Below are 19,617 nucleotides of genomic sequence, written 5' to 3'. Positions count from 1 at the left end.
AGCTACAGTCACTTTATAGTTACTCAGTTTGTTGCTGCCCATACAGTAAGCTAAATACAAGATACCAAACAGAGCCACTGCAACCCTGTTTTAAAACACAAGGGACTTGCCCAGGTGCAATGGCTCCCTGAGCACAACACCCTCCCAACTGCAGTATGTAGACTGCAGGAGGCTTATGCTGTTTGGTCACTAACCCTTTATGCATTACATTAATCTATATTTCCAGAATAAAACCCAATGATTTTGCAAAACAATTTCAATTGCTATTAAACTAAGTTTTCAATTTGGCATAGGGATTTAGTGGCACTAAATACTAATGGAAGATGCAGGAATAAACAGTGGAGCAATTTATAACAGAGTGTGTTGATTCAATTATTTTCCTGTCTTAAAATGCATATGGTCATAAACATTTGATTTGGGGCACTCCCAGCTGATATCACACTTGGAACAGCAGGTATCTCCCGTGAATAAAACTCCTGTTGCAGTTCTTCATTCTTAAACTTGCAAAGACAAACACATGATTTGTAAAATCCTGCACTTGTAAAACTGACTTAAATAAAAAATTTCAATCAACACAGTAAATATGTAGAGCTTCAATTGACTTACTGAGTTATACTTTGGGAATTACTGTACTCTGGCAGCAGGGAAAAGAATTCAATGACATTACTTTCTACTACAAAATCATCATGCTGCTCCATTTTAAAACCCTGTGCTTTTATTAAGGACTAAGGAAGACATTCAGCACCAAGACAGAGATTCATATTACCATGCAAATCCTCAAGCACAATGAGCAACACAGATGTTAACACCAAATATAAGGTAAAGCCACTGAAAAAAACAGGCACCTGGGCAGTGCAACAGGTAAGGAACTGTTTCCAATAAAGAGAGATAGAGAAAAAGAAATTCTGGGGTTAGATTGTCTCTTCACAATCTGACTGCTGGGAGTCACAGAAGATCTCCTGACCTACCCCATATCCTAATTAGCTTTAGGTCCTCTACTGCTCCTGAAAGGGTGATGAGGCTCAAGCTCTAGCCAAGGATAAGGAGAAGACTCACTCAAGCACATGGAATGCAGTTAAAAGCAGACATACTTTCATAGGAAAAAGTAATCTACTCTTTGCGGGTCCTGCACTTTTAGGAATTGCTTTAACTATTATTGGCAGAAAATTATATCTAAAGGGCGTGTTTCTTCAATGGTTGCATTTTGTACAGCAACAATCATCCCAAATTGCTGTTCTCCACAGCATCAGTGTGAACAGGAATTACAAAGGAACAAGAGAATTCTAGCTGAGAAAACAGTCTCTCTGCAAAAAAGTAAAAATGCTTCTCACCACACAAGATTCAGATTAGTCCTATCAATATCTGTGTGTACTTAACTTCATGCAGAGTCAATACATAATAAAGTTCAGTATGTAAACTGTTGGAAAGAGCAGAAATTAAATAGGTATGCAAATATAATTTTGGTTTGTATTGTACTGTTACTTGAACCTACCTTTTCCTTGATATTCACATGAGAATTGATTTCTGCCATCTTTATTCAGAGGAGAGTAGTGTCTCTGAAATAAGAAAAAAAAATCAAAGAGATTAATTTGGAGGTTTTAGTCCCAACCTGTCAAAGCTACCCCTGTAATGACTAATTGCATATGCTTAGCTGTAAGCATTAGAGAAAAATGAGAACACAATGTCCTGCACAGCAGTGCTCAATCCTGCCAAAGGTAAAGCTAGTCCAAATTTCCTACCTTCCCCAGATTAGTTCTGCAAGCACATTTAAAAATGCCTTATAGCTATGACTCTGGATAAAAGGCATATCACACTTCTCCCAGCCATGTCTCCCATACCCTGTTCTGAGGCTATAAAGAGCAGGAGTACCTTAGATGAACTCAACAGTTCTGTTTTCTCATTCACCAGCATCCTCAATTTTGCCAAAAGAATTTATCAATTAATGCAGTCCTAAAAGGCAGCTAAATGTGCCAGGAGGTAGGGCTGACAACTGCTGCATGGCTGTTTGTTGTTTGTTTTTAATTCATAACTAATTCAGAAGATTTAGTCACACAGCTCCTACTGAAACTAACAGGGTCTGTAGATTTAAATCTCTAAGTCTTCTCTGAAAACTTGGGAACATGAATGGAATTTGCATATGATTAAGAAATCCTGCAATATGCTTTCTATTTCCAGTTATGTGGCTGGGTAATTGAGAGAGACTCTACCACATGATGAAGAGTTAAACACAGGGAAAGGAGTCCCGTTGCCTATTCTTGCTTCCATCAAAACCAACTGCCTTAAATTTCACTAAGGAACAAAGCTGAATCTTCACATTTTAAAATTAAATCACACACCAAGAATTACAGCAAAGACTAAGTCAAATGAAATACAAGCTTGGTTTGGTCTCTCTCTTTAACTCTATTGTACACTGATAAAAAGGTACGGATATATGAGAACAAACCCTGAAGTTCATTTTAAGTTTTAAAGTTGGAAGAGCTCCTTTTCCCCATTTGAGCACTTGCTATGTGGACTGATAAGTGTTCCAAAAATTCTTCTAAATATCTTTTAATGCCCTTAAACAATGCTCCCTCAACTTCTTCTTTGAAACACAGAAGTTTAGTAGAGTTCAAATTGCAGAAATTAAGCACGTCTCTTGCAGTATTCACTGACAACTTTTAAATCTTATAATTAATTTCTGTATGCACCCATTTTCTAAGTAAAGAGATGAGAGTTGAGGAAGCATATGGGGAAGAGATAACAGGAAGAAGAAAAAGAAGTTCATTTGAGTTTTGGTCTGATGAAGAGCCAAGGGACTAAAGTAACCATTTCCATTGTCAGCTATTAAAAAGACATGCTTGAAATAAGTAAGGCTGCTCGTGCCATCTCCATCTTACTATACTATGAAGAGAAGCTCTATCAGAACTCAGATACCTTTTACCTGTATTAAGTCAGTGGCTCAAATGCTTAGCCAAGACTGGAGTCTCACTATGTTTGACAAGCCTTCTTGGTAGCTGGGCCACTGTGTCCCTGGGAAGCAGACACTGTTACTGTCTGCTGGTATCTCAGAGCGGATGGCTGCTTTTCCTGCCCCTCCTTACATGGAGAATGAAAGAGCTCAAATTAGTTTCTTTGTCAAGCCCACCCAAAGGCTAGAAGCAGAATTAAAAACATCTGGACAGAGCAGGCAGGAAGATCACTCAGAAGGTAAGTTCAGGGCAATTCCATTTCCAATGTCTAGTGTGTTCCAATAACAAAAGAAAGGTGTTGAGAAATGCTTGTAGCCTGTAGTCTCTAGACAAATTTTTTTAATGTACTTCTTGTCTTTTTCTGTCAGCTATTTCTCATGCCAAAGGGGCAAAGAACATGAGACAGAGCTGATAAATTTTCCCATGCAGACTGGAAAAGTCAGCTCTAAAGTTACTCTACATCTTCACCTCCCTTGCTGCTTCTCATAAAAGCATGGCTTCTATCTAGTGACATCAACCCCACGCTGGAGGGGTCCTATTCTCTGTTTAAGGGGTAACTGTATGATAAGGAATAGTTAAGGAATTCAACTGGTTTGCTCTTGTATCCAGTACAGAGCAGATTTTGTAATGTTAGAGAAAACTAACACTCTTGCATGCTGAGATCAACGCACTCTTGCATACTGATTCAAATACACTTAATCTGATCCAGCACCTCAGAACAATAACAAGAAAAAGTTAATCTGTTCCTGAGGAACCAAGCACACAACACAGAAAAAAGCTCACTAAAGGAAGTAACAAACTCTTCTGGCCTTCAAAGTTTATTAATCTATAAAAACCACTAAGTAATGGGAAAAGATCTTTGTCACTTTAAATCCTCAGGTCTTTTTCAACATGTGCTATCAATTTTGTACCAAAATTTAAAACTGCATCTTGTATGAAGCAAATGAATCCAAATAATGATACTTTGTGAAAGCCTCATGCCTCTCAACTAAGGTTTCTTCAAAGATAGATACTAGCTAAAAAATTCTTGAAATTTAAATTAATTTTGCTGACTAAACCCAACTACTTAGCCAATTCTACTCTTCATAGCAATGCTCTGACTTGATTTAAAACCAGACATAAAAACTTCATTCAACACCTTGCCAGAATTTGATGTGTCTCTTCTCTGCTGTACACTGCAGGTGTTTCTATGATTATAGCCTTCCACCAATAAATGTGGTGCTGATTCAGCTAGCTTGCAACTGCAAGCTATTTCAAAAAGACCTGGCATGCTACACAAAACATACACTCTGCTTCTTTCTTCCTTTCTCTTTTTTCTTTCTCTTTTAAGATACAGAACTAAGAGGACACGAGCTTTTACAAATGGACCCATTTCTCTATACTTTACACACTTCATTAATATGCATTTTACAACTGTCAAAATGAAGATGCTAAAACTGAGTTGGAGCTATTTTTCATTCACCTTCTCCAAGGACAGATAATTGAAATAACATTTATAAAACACTTGCTCGTTTATATAACTCAGTCCAGCACTGCTTGTTACATAAAATACAGATGATACATTAAAAAGAAAATGTCGATGCTGCGCTAATTTTTAAAAGCATCATCCTTTATGGCTATACTTAATAGCTAACAAATTTAAATTTCTCACTGTAGCACCAAATGATTTATTGACTTAACTAGTATTTTTTTCTCTGGTGTTATTTTAATCTCAGTGTTTAACAATTACTTAGTTTCTGTGGCAAAAGACTACAGCATATCCATAATTTTATGAACAAAATAGTCCCACTGAAGTTTAATCTCCAGGCTCGGATCTAAGTTTGAGTTGCTACATTCTCGTCCTCAGTTCTTCAGCAAAGCTTCTTTCTGTGCAAGTTGTGGAACATCAAAATAGGACCCTCAGCTGAGCCCAAAAGGGACCTAAAGCCAATGCAGAACAGTATTTTACATGTTACCAACAGCATGCACACAAAAGAATTTTTGGAGAAAGATCCCTGACAGAAAATTTTCTGCACTGGCCAAGATTAAGTTAATAGAAGTACTAAATTTAAAACACAGAAAACATACTGTATATGAGAGATTCTCAGACTGAATGTCAGCTTACATGCTTTGTCTTTCTCCACATCTGCTTGCATTTTTGCTCCTGAAATGTCATTGCAAATCATGCCAAAAAACTTCCAAGAAAAAGAAATAATGAAAAAAAATCCCAACAAACTACAAAATCTCTTATATAAATGGGTCATTAATTTCTGACATAAATTTCCAAATGCATTACCTGCAGCAGGAGATCACTCTCAGTTTCTCATTACATCCTGACCTCAAATACTGACAGGGTGTTTTTTCTAAAGCTGTTACACACATCCAAATGAGACATTTCACTTGCCTTGTAAAATGAAGCATTTCAATAGCATTCAAGGGAATGCTGCAGAGAAGACTGGACTACTTTTGGCAGAGTTTTACTTCTCTTCCCTACCAAATGAAGCAATTTGTATTAGTCTATGCAGTTTAGGCTACCATGAACCTGAACCAGGGCATCTATGGTGCTGGCACATACTCTGTCCTGCTGACCTTAACTGTAAGCAGCAACGTTACAGGCAGACAGTTACAGAAACGGCCTTTAACCACTGCAGAAAAACATGTCAGAGCTCACCTGACGCAGCCTAAGGTATGTGCCTGCTGGCTCAGCCTTTACAGAAGTTTCCTTTCTGTCTCCAAGCAGCAGTGAAACCCCACTGCTGCTGTGCTGAGCTTCCAAAGAATGCCCACCACCTTCCCACTGGTACCAGCATCAGAGGTGTTTGGCCCACAGACACCTTCCAGCCAGCCAGACTCAGGTAAAACTGACAAACACTCCATTCTATTCAACATTATGGATGGGGGGGATTGCCTGCACCTCAAGCATCAAAGAATCACAACAACAACTCTGTGTCTTGCCACTGCTGCAGAAACCAGGCACATTTAATTTTCACACTTTAAAACTCTGTCAGATGCTACCCACTCCCAACAACAACAACAAAATAATCTCCTTGCAAATACAGAGAGAGGAAAAGTAGTCTATGAAAGCATAAGGGTTGCCAGAAAGATAAAATTTGTGAAAATACCCAGTCACAGTAAAGTCTATCAGAGTAGAGACTGTGTGTGACACCTGCTCCACCACTTCTGACATCTGAAAATACAACTTTGGCAAGGGGGATCAGAAAACTCCCCATTAAACAGCACCTAATAATCTGGTGTTGGGAGGATTTCCCATCTCTAGGTTTATGGATGAATGTTTTCCTACACCCCAAAAAAGGTCTTAGCTCCTCATCTGCCTACTGCAACTGTTTCCTTTTATAAGGAAATACTACCCCAGCAAACCAAGAATTCCAGGTCTAACTGATTTGACCCTTGCCAATGCTTCCCTAATCCCAGTCACTGAGTGAGCTTTGTCTATTAAAAGAGAAACTAGAGTTTACAATTTTGTCACTCAAAGTTTTTCATGAAGCAGAACAACATCAGAATATGAATTTTAATTATTTCCTATTTTTAATTACAGATCATTTTCTCATTTGCAAATAGTTCAGTCAAAATCCCCCAGCTCCTAAAAGCTAGACAGGTATGGGCAGAACAAAGGCATCACAATTTTAGAGAAACTTCAAAAAATAAGAAAAAAAAAAGCTAAGTACCTGTGCAGGTTTTGGCTGGGATTTAGTTAATTTTCTTCACAGTAGCTCTAACACAGGGGTGTTGTAGATACTGCCAGCATTTCTTATACAGCATTAAGACCTTTTCTGCCTCTCACCCCATCCCAGCAGCGAGGAGCCTGAGGGGAACAAGAAATTGGGAGGGACAGAGCTGGGACAGCTGAGCAAAGGGATATTCCATATCATATGATGTCAGGCTCAGCATACAAAGCTCTGCCACTCAAAGCTCACTCCCATGGGGAGGCAGTGAATGAGCAGCTGTGTGGTGCTTAGTTGCTGGCTGGGATTAAACCATGACAGTATCTAATGAGATTGTAGCAGCCTGTACTATGCTTTCATCTTCTCTATTTCTACCTTCTCTACAGAATTACATCTCATTTTCAAATGAGATTCCTATCCATCCATATATATTATATTACACTGTCTTGCCTGCAGACTTCCACATGCCCTAGGTAAAAGCAAAACCAGCAGAATCAGAGACACATGGTCTCAGCTGCACATTTGACTTTGTTTCTTGTTATAAAGAAATGCTACTAGAGAACTGCACATGAAGCCTGAGATGAACACAATTTTTCTAATGCAGTTTGAAGCTAATATTGTTGCACCAGAAAGACTGAAAAAAACTCTGAGAGTGAGATTCCAAAATTCAAGCATTTCAGAAAGGAATTATTTTGGTTTTCACTCAGATTTTATTTAAATAGAATAAAAAATTAATTAGGTCAAATGGGCAAACATCAGCATGCCACTGTTTGTAAAACTACAAGAAATACCAAGATTCAGATATTTGTCTTCAGTATCTTGAGATTAGCAATGGGTATGATTTTCTATTTGCTGTAGTCACATGTCTAAGACAAACATAATAATTAAATGCATAAACAACCAGAGTCAGGAGCACCCAGCACACATTAACAAGTATCCTCACAGCTCTCCTTTTAGCCTTTTGTGTCACTAGGAATGAACACACCTAGTAAAAACAACATAAAATGTTATGAATACAGAACTGGTGTTTTCCAGTACTGTTTTATACCTTTCTAATGACTACATGTAGAAGTTTTCTATGCACACCATCATTTGGTATTTCCTGGTTTTTGGAAGTTTTAGATTAGCTACTTCAGACTAGTTAAGCACCCCAGGTAAGTTTCATGACATCTGAGGGCTTCAAAATCCTTTTCTTTAAATGCCTGCATAAACATATGTATGGAAGTGCACAAACATTCCAGAATATTCCTCATTTGCAGAGTCCAGTCCCGTTACTGTCCCTGGTCACGCTTGTCTCAATCACAGAATGCAGCTCTTGCCTCTGCATTCTCCCTCCTGCTCAGCTACTGCAGCCAGACTCTCTACTGGTCACCACACTGTGTCTGAAACCCATTGGCTGCAGATCTGAAAACAGGATGCAGGAAATGAAGCATCTCACTGATTCCACATGTAGCTCTGGATTTCTACAGAAAGGAGGCTTATGCTCCCCCATTGTTTATCACCTCCTCCTGAGGATTTCTGAAATGCCTGACTACACAGTCTGAGGAAGAAGCAGATGTCTCATATCTACAGCTTTGCAGGCTGCTCGCTTGGAAATGGGTAGTAAGGGGTAAAGGTTTGGAAAATGTGCAGTGGCACATCAGGAACTCAGTTATGCTACTTAACACTATAAAGTCCATATCTGAGAGATCACAGACCTATCTGCTAAAAATAAAAATGGGACAAAGGTGAAAGGGGGATATGTGAGGAAGGACAGACCTTAGCACCTGCATCAGTGTCCTTCTGTCTCCTCTCCTCCTCAGATTTCTGCCAAGGTACCACGGACACACAGTCATGTCCAGTCAGTGTTGCAATAAAATGGTTAGGCATCAGTAAGTTCTGTACCTCATTCTGATAAAACCCATTGCTCTTTGACCTTGTTATGCTCTCCCTTTCCTAAGCAGAGATGGTACCATCCATGTAACCCAGGGAGAGCCTGTGCTTCTCCCCTCTTGTCAGCTGACTTGCTTCCCTCTCCCAGTTCCAGTGTGTGAGAAGCCAGACCACTGCTTATGTGGGCTGCACAGGCATTTGTGTTTTCACAGAGATGTGGTGTGTGAGGGGTCCTCAGGTCCTCCCTGCACTTGGTGTTGCAGCTCCATTATATGAGAATCCTGCAGAGGAATGCTCTAGCCCTTAACAGGGTCACAATAAGAGTGGGTCAAAAGAAAGGTACTGACTGGCATCTCCCCCAACTCCATTAATATTTCATCCACACAGTTTACAAGTATTCAGTGACATAACCACATCTTTTGATACTGATATCACAAAATATTCTGGCTGTATTTTCTATTACCGGTCACCCTTGGTTACAAGCAAGGCTTCAAGCAAACCCTCTTCCTGTACAGCCTTTGAATGCTGGGTCTGTCCTGTCGAAGTGAAGCTCTTCTTTTACACAAGTTTCAGTGTGGCTTCCCCAGAGACTGATGTCACTGCATGAGCTGGTGCTCCCTCATAACAGGTGACTGACACCCTCAAACAGTGAGCACCAGTTACACCTCAGAGACCTGGAGGTGTAACAACCAATTCTACCTCTGTAGAATATAGCTTGGGCTGAAAAGGATCCAAACCAGTAGTTTATATTAAGGTCATTATTGCCATCCTGCATCTGAGCAATGGAGAGCAATTTAAAAAGCACATAAAGGTCAGCTCTGCATTATTTACAGCAACTTACTAGAATGAAGAACAGAGCTGCAGGAGGGGACACATGCAAATCCTGTGTACAGCTATGTTTCCATGTTTCACCAGACAGGTACCAGTGCAAAGAAAATACTGTGTAACTGCTGACATACACACCCACACATATATATATATGTGTGTATATATATATATATAGGCAGGCACATAGACATACAAAAAATGCATAAAATGCTTTATGAAATAATCATACTTTTAAGTAAAATAAATTTGAAAATAAACTAAGTACCATTAGTTTTTGAAAAATAGCATTCTAAACACTGAAAAACTTCCCCAAAACACATGTGGAAGTACACCTCTTAAACAAAACCTATAAATTCAAATTCAAAAAAATATCAAATTTCTGGAAAGGAGTCTTGTTGCACAGCAGCAGGCTTTTCCATGAAAGGATATTTTACAGGATAGAAGAGCTATTTCCTAGTGAACATTCAGGGGACTTAGGCACAACCTCTGAAAATTCCTCCCATCCTCTTTCCATACTGATTAGGAGCCAAACACTTATTTTCAAGCCAGATCCCTTCTAAAATTGCACAACTTGCCATGTGAAGCAGAGTTGGTAATCTAAAGCCAACATTTTTCCACCTAAATTGATGTACATATCATGTGTTTGAACTCCCTATCCAGCTGGTTTTGTCACCTGAACAACTATCAAATATACTGCTAAAAGTCTGAGTGGTCAAATGCACATGTAATTATAAACTGAGGTGACAGCACTTCCTATTGCTCTTCTTTTTGACCCATCCAATTTATACCACCCATCTACCAGAGAAAGGAATGCTCAGCAACACCGACTCTAATCCACATTAAGAAGCTCTAGTGAGCTACAAAAATACCAGAAGGCTGAAATAGTATAAGGCAGAAATTCTCCTAACAATTTTTCATTTCATGGTAGGAAATTATTGACTCATTAATATCTTTGGAATTTTGGAAAAAATGAGGAGTCTTGTTCTAGAAATGTTTATATAAAGAACATGAAACAGCTCAAATAGAGGAGACAGAAAAAACTCATCTCAGCAGCCCAGTGACAAGAGAAAGTCTCTAGCCCACTGAAGATCTAGTGCCTATTCCAAACCTGCCTGCTGCTACACTAGAAGAGTACTTTAACCCCTAGGCCATTCTTAAAAGAAAAGATTTTCTCTAAATACTTTTCCTATTTCCCTCAAACATATCTATGAGCCTCCTAGAACCAGGTAAGAGCCAGCAAAGGCAATCCCCACTCCAGAGCTCCAAAGGCAGGAAAGCCAGCACCACTGCATAGCTACCACAACTACCCAGTGGCTGCTCAGGATAAAATATCCACTTGCTGGCTTCTTATGCTCACCACTTCAGGGACTGCATGCAGGGGCTCCATACCCTCCCCACTCTGCAGGAGAATGTTGCTGGAAGCCTAGAGCCTGTGTTCTGCTGGCTGGCATCCTAAAGGAACATCTGCAGAGCATCACTGTGATTCAGCATAATCTGAATTCCCGGTTTTACTATGTATATCATACGAGGAGAGCTGAGCCCAATTGACAATAGATGAATTCAGCTACACGGTCAGTAAATGGTTTTCTCTGATAGGCAGGAGGGAGGGATGGGGGTTCTGGAAAAAAAAAAAATCAGACGGAGAAAACTCACTTTCCACAGTAAGACTTGCCAAAATAAACATTAGCCTCTTGCTCTTCCTCAAATGCCTCAAAATATCTTCCTAAACATACAGATAAAGAGCAGTTAAATAGCAAAAACCAATCCACTCCAATTCTACATCTGCATGACCCTCCTGCAAAACAACAGAAAAGGTTAACTTTCATTTTTTACAAACGAGGTATTATCTTCCAAGCTGTTCTTGCCAGGGACTTGAGCTATTAAGCCATTTATGCTGGCTCCTATTTCAGCTCAGAACGGGGTGCCAAGAGACAGCGCCGGCTCATTTGCTTTTGCGGTTGCCCAAATGTGGACTGCTACAAGAGCACAGCATGGGAATGCTAACAGGCAAGGATGGAAAGTGGGAGCACCACTCGCCTCAATCACAGTGTTTGCTCTAAACAGTAAGAGCAGAAGTAAAAAAGCGAATGTTAGGAAGTGCATCAATTCACACTTGTTTTGGACATCATAAATTATCACAAGGACTCAAACTTCTACCAGCAGGCTGGCACAGTACAGTAAATTTTCAGTGTTGGAATAAACCTCAAGTTCAAAGATAATCTGATTTCTGGAGCTATTCTGATTTCAGCCTTCTTTCTATTAAGTATTCAAAGTCCACATCACCTTTCTTTCTTGCTCAGACGTCTCTGAAGAACCAGTTTACTGTTGTTAGATGTGCAAGGCTGGCTCTCAGCAAATATAATCGTTTGAATTCAAAGAGCTACATGGACTTGAACCAGCTGCTTGCTGGTCCCACAGGAGCCCCTCCAGCTGCAGACAGAGAAGGAGAAGTCAGCAGAGCTGCCCTGACCAAGCACACCAGGAAGCACCACAGTCATGATGAATTGGCAAGTTTACAGTGAGTTTGGGGAAAGGAAGCATTTTACCAGAGTTCTGAAAGCACTCCCTGAATAAAGGGCTTCTGAAGGGTGCTGATAAGGCCAGGTGCTCAACTGGAGGCATGACAGACCCGACGAAGCCTTAGTGTGGTGAGACCTCAGGTAAATAACATATATTCAAAGTATAAGTAAGCATACTTTATGAGTCAGTGAGGTTATGTATATGTTTGAAGGTAAACACCTGATTTAAATGTGGCAAAGCAGTCTGAACCTTCCAAAACCAAACACTGATATTAAATGCAGTCTTTCATTTTCTATAACCAAGTCACCTCATATAGCTCCTTTGAAGAAGATGCAAATTTTTCCTTGAACAGTATTTAAATTATTATATATTATATACATATGTACACATACAAAATATATGTACATAAAAGCTCTAACAAATGTTTACAAGTTTCTAGTAAAATCACCTGATATATATCCACAATGAACAGACACAGGCCCAGCATTACTCCCATATTAACAGTACCTGTAGAGTCAGACACTACAGTTTTCACCACCGACATTTTGATATTCTCAGATTTACAACACATAAGTCTTCCTCTCCTCCCCCACCTTCCTACTGCTGAGGAAAATCATTGATTTTCTAATGTTAACAAAAAGTACTCCTGGAAACAACAACAAAAGCACATAAATAAGTTAACCAATAATTGCTTATTGTTTCATACAGTCCTTCAACGTAATTGCTATTACACATGAATAAGCAGCTATTAGAGCATTCACTGGACTTTGAACTGCACTTTTTAGAGGTAAAACCCAAAGGAAACCCATCAATTTTTTCAACTGAAACTCGCACTACCTAGCAACATCAACATTAATTGTAAAAGTACAGTCAATCAATGCAGACTGCATACTGCCAAAAATACGCAAAAGTGCCTTAACCAATCCCCCCTTCCATACCCTCCCCAATAGTCAGGGGACAATCTCAAAACACTTTTCTGTTTCTGATGGTCAACAGCATATGAAGTGTTGCTCACATGCATGAACTGAGGTCCCTGTTTAGACAGGTATATTAAGATTTTGGATTTTTTTTTTTTAAATTACAGGTTTTTTAACTTGGAAAGGACAACCCAGAAATAAAGCTAACTAGCTGCAACATATGGACAGTAAAGGGAGTAATTTTATCAACAGAATAAAAAGAACATACTTTATTGAGGAAAATTTTCAAGAAAATAAAAGTATGTATTATTGTAAGGTATTTTTCTCAAAGACAGGTAAGCTCACTTACACTGACACACATTCTAGAGCATCTTTCAGCTCATTTGTTTGTGCCTATTCACTGTAAGTGATCCATCTTTGGCATGCCAGAATCCATGAAATGATAAAATCTGTGGACAAACCTTTACTTTGCATCTGTCCAGAATTTCTCAAGATGAACCTTTAACACAGCTTTGGAGGATAAGATAAAATACTAACTCTCAGTGTGCTGAAGGATGCCAAACCCACTTTACTTGGGCAAACATGGATACCAGCAGGTTTCAGATACTGGATTGGGTTTGTGTGACAATGTTTTGATAGTGGAGGGGTTATAGGCTTGGCTTCTGTGAGAAACTGCCAGAAGTTTCCCTCGTGTCCGATAGAGTCAATGCCAGTCAGCTTCAAGATGCAGCTGCCACTGGCCAAGGTCAATCCCACCAGCAACCATGGCAGTGCCTCTGGAATAACAGTTTAAAAGGGCGGGGGGAAAAAAGCTGTGCAGCAGCAATTGCAGGTGGAGGGAGGACTAAGAAAGAATATGTGAAATGAACAGCTCTGCAGACACAAGATCAGTAGAGAAGGAGAGGCAGGAGGTTCTGCAGGCACCAGAGCAAAGATTCCCCTGCAGCCCGTGGTGCAGCCCATGGTGAGGCATCTGTGCCCCTGTAACCCATGGGGGTCCACAGGGATGCAGAGATCCACTTGCAGACTGTGAAGGACATCACACCAGAGCAAGTTACAGCCTGAGGGAGGCTGTATCCCTGTGGGAAGCCCTCACTGGAACAAGCTCCTGGCCTGTGGACCCTTGGAAAGAGAAGCCCATGCCAGAGCAAGTTTGCTGGTAGCACCTGTGATGCCACAGGGGGCTCATGCTGGAGCAGGCTGTGCCTGAAGGACTGCACCCCATGGGAAGGGACCCTCGCTGGAGCAGTACAGAATCCACACTGGCGCAGTTTGTGAAGAACTGTAGCTCATGAGAAGCCCCCTGTCAGAGAACTTCACATAGGGCTATGTTTCCTGGCAGGGACCCCACACTAGAGCAAGGGAAGAGTGTGGGGAATCCTTCCCCTGAGGAGGAAGGATCAGCAGATGCAATGTGTAATGAACTGACCAAAGTTAAACCTGAGAAGGAGGGAGGGCTGGGGAGAAGGTTTTAAGATTTAGGGTTTTTTTTCTCATTATCTTACTTTTATTGACTGGTAACAAATTAAGCTAATTTATCCAAGTCTAGTCTGTTTTGCCTGTGATGGTAATGGCTGAGTGATCTGTCCCTGTCCTCCTGACTCACGAGTCTTTTGTTGTTTTCTCTCTCCTACCCAGCTGAGGAGAGGAGGGACAGAGAGGCTTTGGTGGGCACCTGGTATCCAGCCAGGGTCAATCCACCACAAGCACACAAAAAAGCATGTTTTGTACAGGAATCTCAAAACTGCTTTAACTGCTAAGTCTCTCTTCTCATTGCTGTTAATTACAGCAGCACTGCAAGCTCTTATATATTGCACGTAGGCGCTATCAAAAACTCAGTGCTGGTTAACAGAGTTACCACACTGAGCAAGCCAAAGTCTCAGCAAGTCAAACACCCAGTACCTCAACTTGCTCTAATCATCCCGTCAGCAGTAAGAGCTGCCAGACAATAAACTGAGCTAGGAATTTCCCAATCAAATGGGTTTTGTTGGGGTTTGGTGAAGCTACTTCAGCATAGCCAAAACATTTCTCGAACAACCAGCTAAGCAAGGGTTCCCCAACAGCTAAGTGAAATCCCTGTTAGCCAGCTATCCTTTCCCAAAAAGCCCAAATCACAGCAAAACTTGAGATAAGCAATGTTGCACTTAACAAAGCAGGAAGTTACTGTGGCTTGTGCAGACACAGAAGAGCTGATCACAGCATTTAATATCAAGTAAAGCACTGTATCAGTCACGCCTCTCCTTCATTATTGTACAGCCTCACCAAGTAAAGGCAGAGGTGACTCCTGAACAGCTAGTCCTTTACAAATTGTCTGACTGTATTTTCATGAAGTCATTCACAAAGTTATCATCTTCATTCATAGTGAGCAGTCCTGGCAGTCACTGATACAGATTTCTTACTGTAGACAAAAACACAGTCAGAGCTGCCACAAATTCACATCTCCAATTTAGCCACACACGAAAACAAGCAGGGCTGGCTCTGCAGGCAGCAGACATGCGCTGTGACTGGATTCTGTGGTTAACAGAGCTCTGTCACTGGCATCCACAGAACCAAGGACTTTGGCTGAAGAGAGCTGGATTTATAGTTGCTCAATATTTGGACTTTCCAATAATGGAGGAAAAAAAAGAAAGACTCATGTATGAGACACAATTTACACAGGATGAGATTCAGCTCCATTGGCTGTCTTCCTTAAATATGAAATTTACTTGCCAGTAACACTGACACACTTGCCAAGACCTGAACTTTCTCTATCACTATTTTTCCATGGGTTCTGCTCATTAACTAAGGTCAGACAGTCTAGCCACCTTGCTCACAATCAGAGCACAGCAACAGGGAATGCTTTGGCTCTTTTTAAACTGCCTGAACTGTGCAGTTGGAGAAAAATATAAGAACTCTTTCACCACTTTATCCCCACATACACCTCGCTTTTGGACAGGGCACAAATTACTGCCTTGATCCTCCCTTGTAGCAGAATACACACTCCATCCTAGTGGCCTCAGAGAGCATTTCTTCCTTTACTATTGAAAACAAAGATGTCCATAATTCTTCTGACCTGCTCCAACTGCCTGCTCCACAGAGGGAACAAAAAATGGAAGTTATCACTGGCAAAGAAAAACTACCTGCTCTAATCATGAATCTTTACAGCTGAACTATTTCAAAAGATACTGGAGGGGGGCAATTCTATTTTGTCTTCACTGTGGGCTGACCTTTATGAATATATTCACTCTTCTCTACCATACAAGGAAAATTTCATTGAAGTCAGTGCTGCAATGTTAAAAAGACATGAGAAATTGCACAGAACTTTTTATGAAGGCACTGGAGTCTAAGTTTCACTGTTCACTGTGCTTACTGCATGATCAACCAAATCCCATAATGTCATCTCTCTCCTGGAATGCCAGCATTGACTGACAAACCTACTAAGAGGTTTGGAGGTGGCTGCCTTGAACTCTGACATTTAGACTGGTCACACTGCTACCCATTTGTGTATGCTTTGTGATGCTTTTCACTACCCAGAACAAATACTTACCTCTCTTCACATTAACAAGTAGAATAAAGAAGTGCCACCAATAACAAAGCAGGCCAAATACCCTAAAAATAAAGAATCAATTCAAGAACTTCAGAGTCTCTTTTAATCTCAATTATTTTCTCTAAAAAATCTGTGAAAGCTCAACTTACTTTCAGTTTCAGACTTTGATATTGATCAAAGTAATCAGTGAGCTCTAATCTCAATTATCTGATTTTCACTGACAGCAGCATACATAACCAAAAGGTGTTGCAGGGAAGAACAGGACCACATTCACTGATTTTTTTTTTCAGAAGTGAACTAAGATTTCATTCCTACTTCAAATCTTTTATTTTTTAATTTTTCCACTTCTTAGGATAAACCCATAAATCTAATTCCTAATGTTTCAATTTTGAAAGCATTTTATGGGTCCAGTCTCATGATAAATAAGACTCACAGAATTAATTATTTTAGGCACATAATTATATACTTATACAGACAGCAACAAGACGTACCTATAGGAAATTAGAGAATTACCTATTTCTGACATTGGTAATGTCAGATGTAATTTCTGATGTTCACATTGGGTAAAATTTCTCCAGAACCGTTCTTGCAGGACAGAGTCAGCTTGAATTTGCAAACACTATTCAGACAAGCACTTAAGAGCTACTGAATTTCCTGAAACAAATTTCGTTACACACTTTTCAGTGAAAAATGAACTTCAACAAACTCTCAAGAGTCTTTTTAAACTGCTTCAGAAGTGTGCATGATTCTAATGAAAATTTCACATCTGCACATACAAGAAAACATTTTTAATGAAGAATACACTGTTCTTAAGATGTTACAATAGGATTTTGTTCTTCTGATAATTCCTTTTTCAGTACTACATTAAAAAGTAAAAAAAGTAGTATGATTTGGGTTGTGGTGGGTCTGACTGGGATGCAGTTAACTTTCTTCACAGGAGCCCACATGGTGCTGGCTTCTGGCCCCGTGGCTACAGCAGTGCTGACAACACACCAGTGTTTTGCCTATTGCTGAGCTGTGCTTGCACAGTGTCAAGGCCACCTCTGCTTCCCACTACACCCCCACAGCCAGGCTGAGGGTGGGCAAGAGACTGGGATGGGACACAGCTGGGACAGCTGACTCAGAGTGACCAGAGGGACATTTCATGTGATGTATCCTCAAGTTCATAAATAAAAATTGGGATAAAAGAACAAAAGGATATTTTTCTTTTCAAGCAAATTTTTTGGCTGTTGTTTGGAGACTGGCTGGGTATCAGTCTGCCATCACCTGGTATGCCCTCTCCCTTGCTCTGCTTGTTTTTCATCCTGAGCCCTTGAGCTTTTCTTCACCTATTAAATGTTTTTTTAACTCAACTCAGGAGTTGTCTTTTATTCTTCCTATTTTCTCCTCCATCCTGCTGTGGAGAGCTGCTGCAGGGAGTGAGTTAGGAACTGTGTAGGTACTTGGCTGCTGGCCAGGGTGAGCCCACCACAGCAAGTCAAATTGAAAACCCATCCCAGATTGGCGTACTCTCTTCTCATATTCTGATCTAGAACTTGCCCCAGTATTCAGTGTCTACAAAAACTCTATTTCTCTAGATACTTGTAAGGGCACTTTACCTCCATATATCTGAGCTGAGTATAATCCTCATCCCAACTCTGCAGGCTGAGGAAGCATTTGTTATTCTCATTCTACTGAGGGGTAAAGAAGTAGAGGGGACTACAGGAAAAGATTTTCAAAGTTGATAAAAAATTTTGGCCTCACTTGCAGAAAAAACATTTACACACAGCCATCTTTTAGTAGCAACCTGAAGGTTTCTCAGAGCTAAAAAACAATCCCTTTGCAAGTTTAAGATCATTACTGACCTCCCTATTACTACCCCTTCAAGCACAAGATTCACAAATATGGACCTTCACTAACAAGCCAGCAGGTTTCCTTATTCTCAGGGCCACAAGGCATCATTCTGGTGTGGAAGACCAAGTGCAGCTGAAAAACCAGCATCTTTCCCAGAAACCACTGCTTCTGAGAAATCCCCGTGCTGTCTAACACTGCTGACAAGGGTGGAGATACTTCCAAGATATCTCGTTCTCTAGGCAACCCATCTGCTTCTGACAGCTCAACTTCTGGTCAGCAACTGACCCAATGAGTCACTCTGCTTGTACTATACAGAGCTCAGAGCCAGACAAGCAATATTTCATCATGTACTTGGCCACACTTGTGATCAGCAGATGCCTAAGAACCACTTTGGGCACGTATCTTTTTCTTCTTTCCTTTGAGGAAGTCACACAGCTCACCGCTACTGAGTTCAGTATGCTGAATTATTAACTACCAGATTGACTCTATTCAGCCACTCCCTGTGAGCTTTCCACTACCAAAAGCCTTGAAACTTTGCCATGTGGCAATTCTGTGTAAAAAATCTGAAGCGAAAAGGAATCCTTAAGAAACAGCATAACTACCTCCACCAAAGAAACAGGGTGCATGAAGTGAATAATGTGCAAATGAAATGACTTCTCCTTCCATCTATTTATCATAATGCCTGAGCATTTCAGAAACTTCAATACATAATCGTATATTTATCATTCTGACACCCATGCTTAAGTGCAAGAGTATTGTTATCTCATCTTATAGATTTAAAATTGAGGAATTAAGTGATTCAGTGAAGATTTCTCAGGAAGCCTTCATAAAGGACACAACCCAGGTGTCCTAAGCTGCAAGGAAACAAGAGAACCTTACAGACATTTGAAAAAAATGGTCATCTCTATTAGAATTACACAGAAGGATGAAGTCCTTAAAACTTTAAACTTGTTAGATTGAGGCTTCGAACAGATTTAGCTTATGATTTTTAACATGCTGGACACAGAGAAACCATCTCCTTTGGACAAAAAGGCAAAAGGAATTACTTGATATGTTCAAACAAATATTTTCTCCAAAACAAGTGACAAAAAACATGGAGTTTGGACCTCTAAAATTAGGCAATTGCAAAGCTCCCATTTCTCAGTTTTTAGTACATGTGTATTTAATTTTTTTTTAATTACTACAATGCTACCCTTTCCCACTACCCTCTGAATGTCACTTTGGACTATACTTGGTGTGATATGACTTCAGAATATCAGTTCAGCAGAACTTTCAGATGCAAACCATGCTACATCTTCACAGTCTTACAAACAATTAAAAAGATGAGGAGATGGTGAGGAGAAGCAGTAGGACCATATAGCATAAGCTGGTCAGCTAAATGACAGAGAAGAAGAAGACAAAGGAGAGAAATTTATACAGAATGGTGAGTGACAGACTCTGGAGAAAAAAACTGCCCCATCCCTGAGAGTGCTCAGGTCCAGGCTGCATGGGGCCCTGGACCCAGGGCAACC

The 19,617-nt window shown here is 40.3% G+C and overlaps 1 protein-coding gene across 1 annotated transcript in view; it reads right to left on the bottom strand.

Annotated features, from left to right (window-relative positions):
- The window catches only part of SPATS2L (spermatogenesis associated serine rich 2 like), a 76,050-nt gene that overhangs the window by 38,170 nt on the left and 18,263 nt on the right, over positions 1–19,617 (bottom strand). Inside the window, 1 exon segment of the mRNA XM_036386971.1 lies at positions 1,493–1,556. Within this exon segment, the coding sequence (XP_036242864.1) occupies positions 1,493–1,531 (39 nt within the window). The 5' untranslated portion in view covers positions 1,532–1,556.

Source organism: Molothrus ater, chromosome 7 (assembly GCF_012460135.2).
Source record: "Molothrus ater isolate BHLD 08-10-18 breed brown headed cowbird chromosome 7, BPBGC_Mater_1.1, whole genome shotgun sequence".
In the NCBI taxonomy this organism is placed as follows: Eukaryota; Metazoa; Chordata; class Aves; order Passeriformes; family Icteridae; genus Molothrus; species Molothrus ater.
Note: the sequence above shows the minus strand (reverse complement) of the source record. Positions and strands in the feature narration are given on the sequence as shown.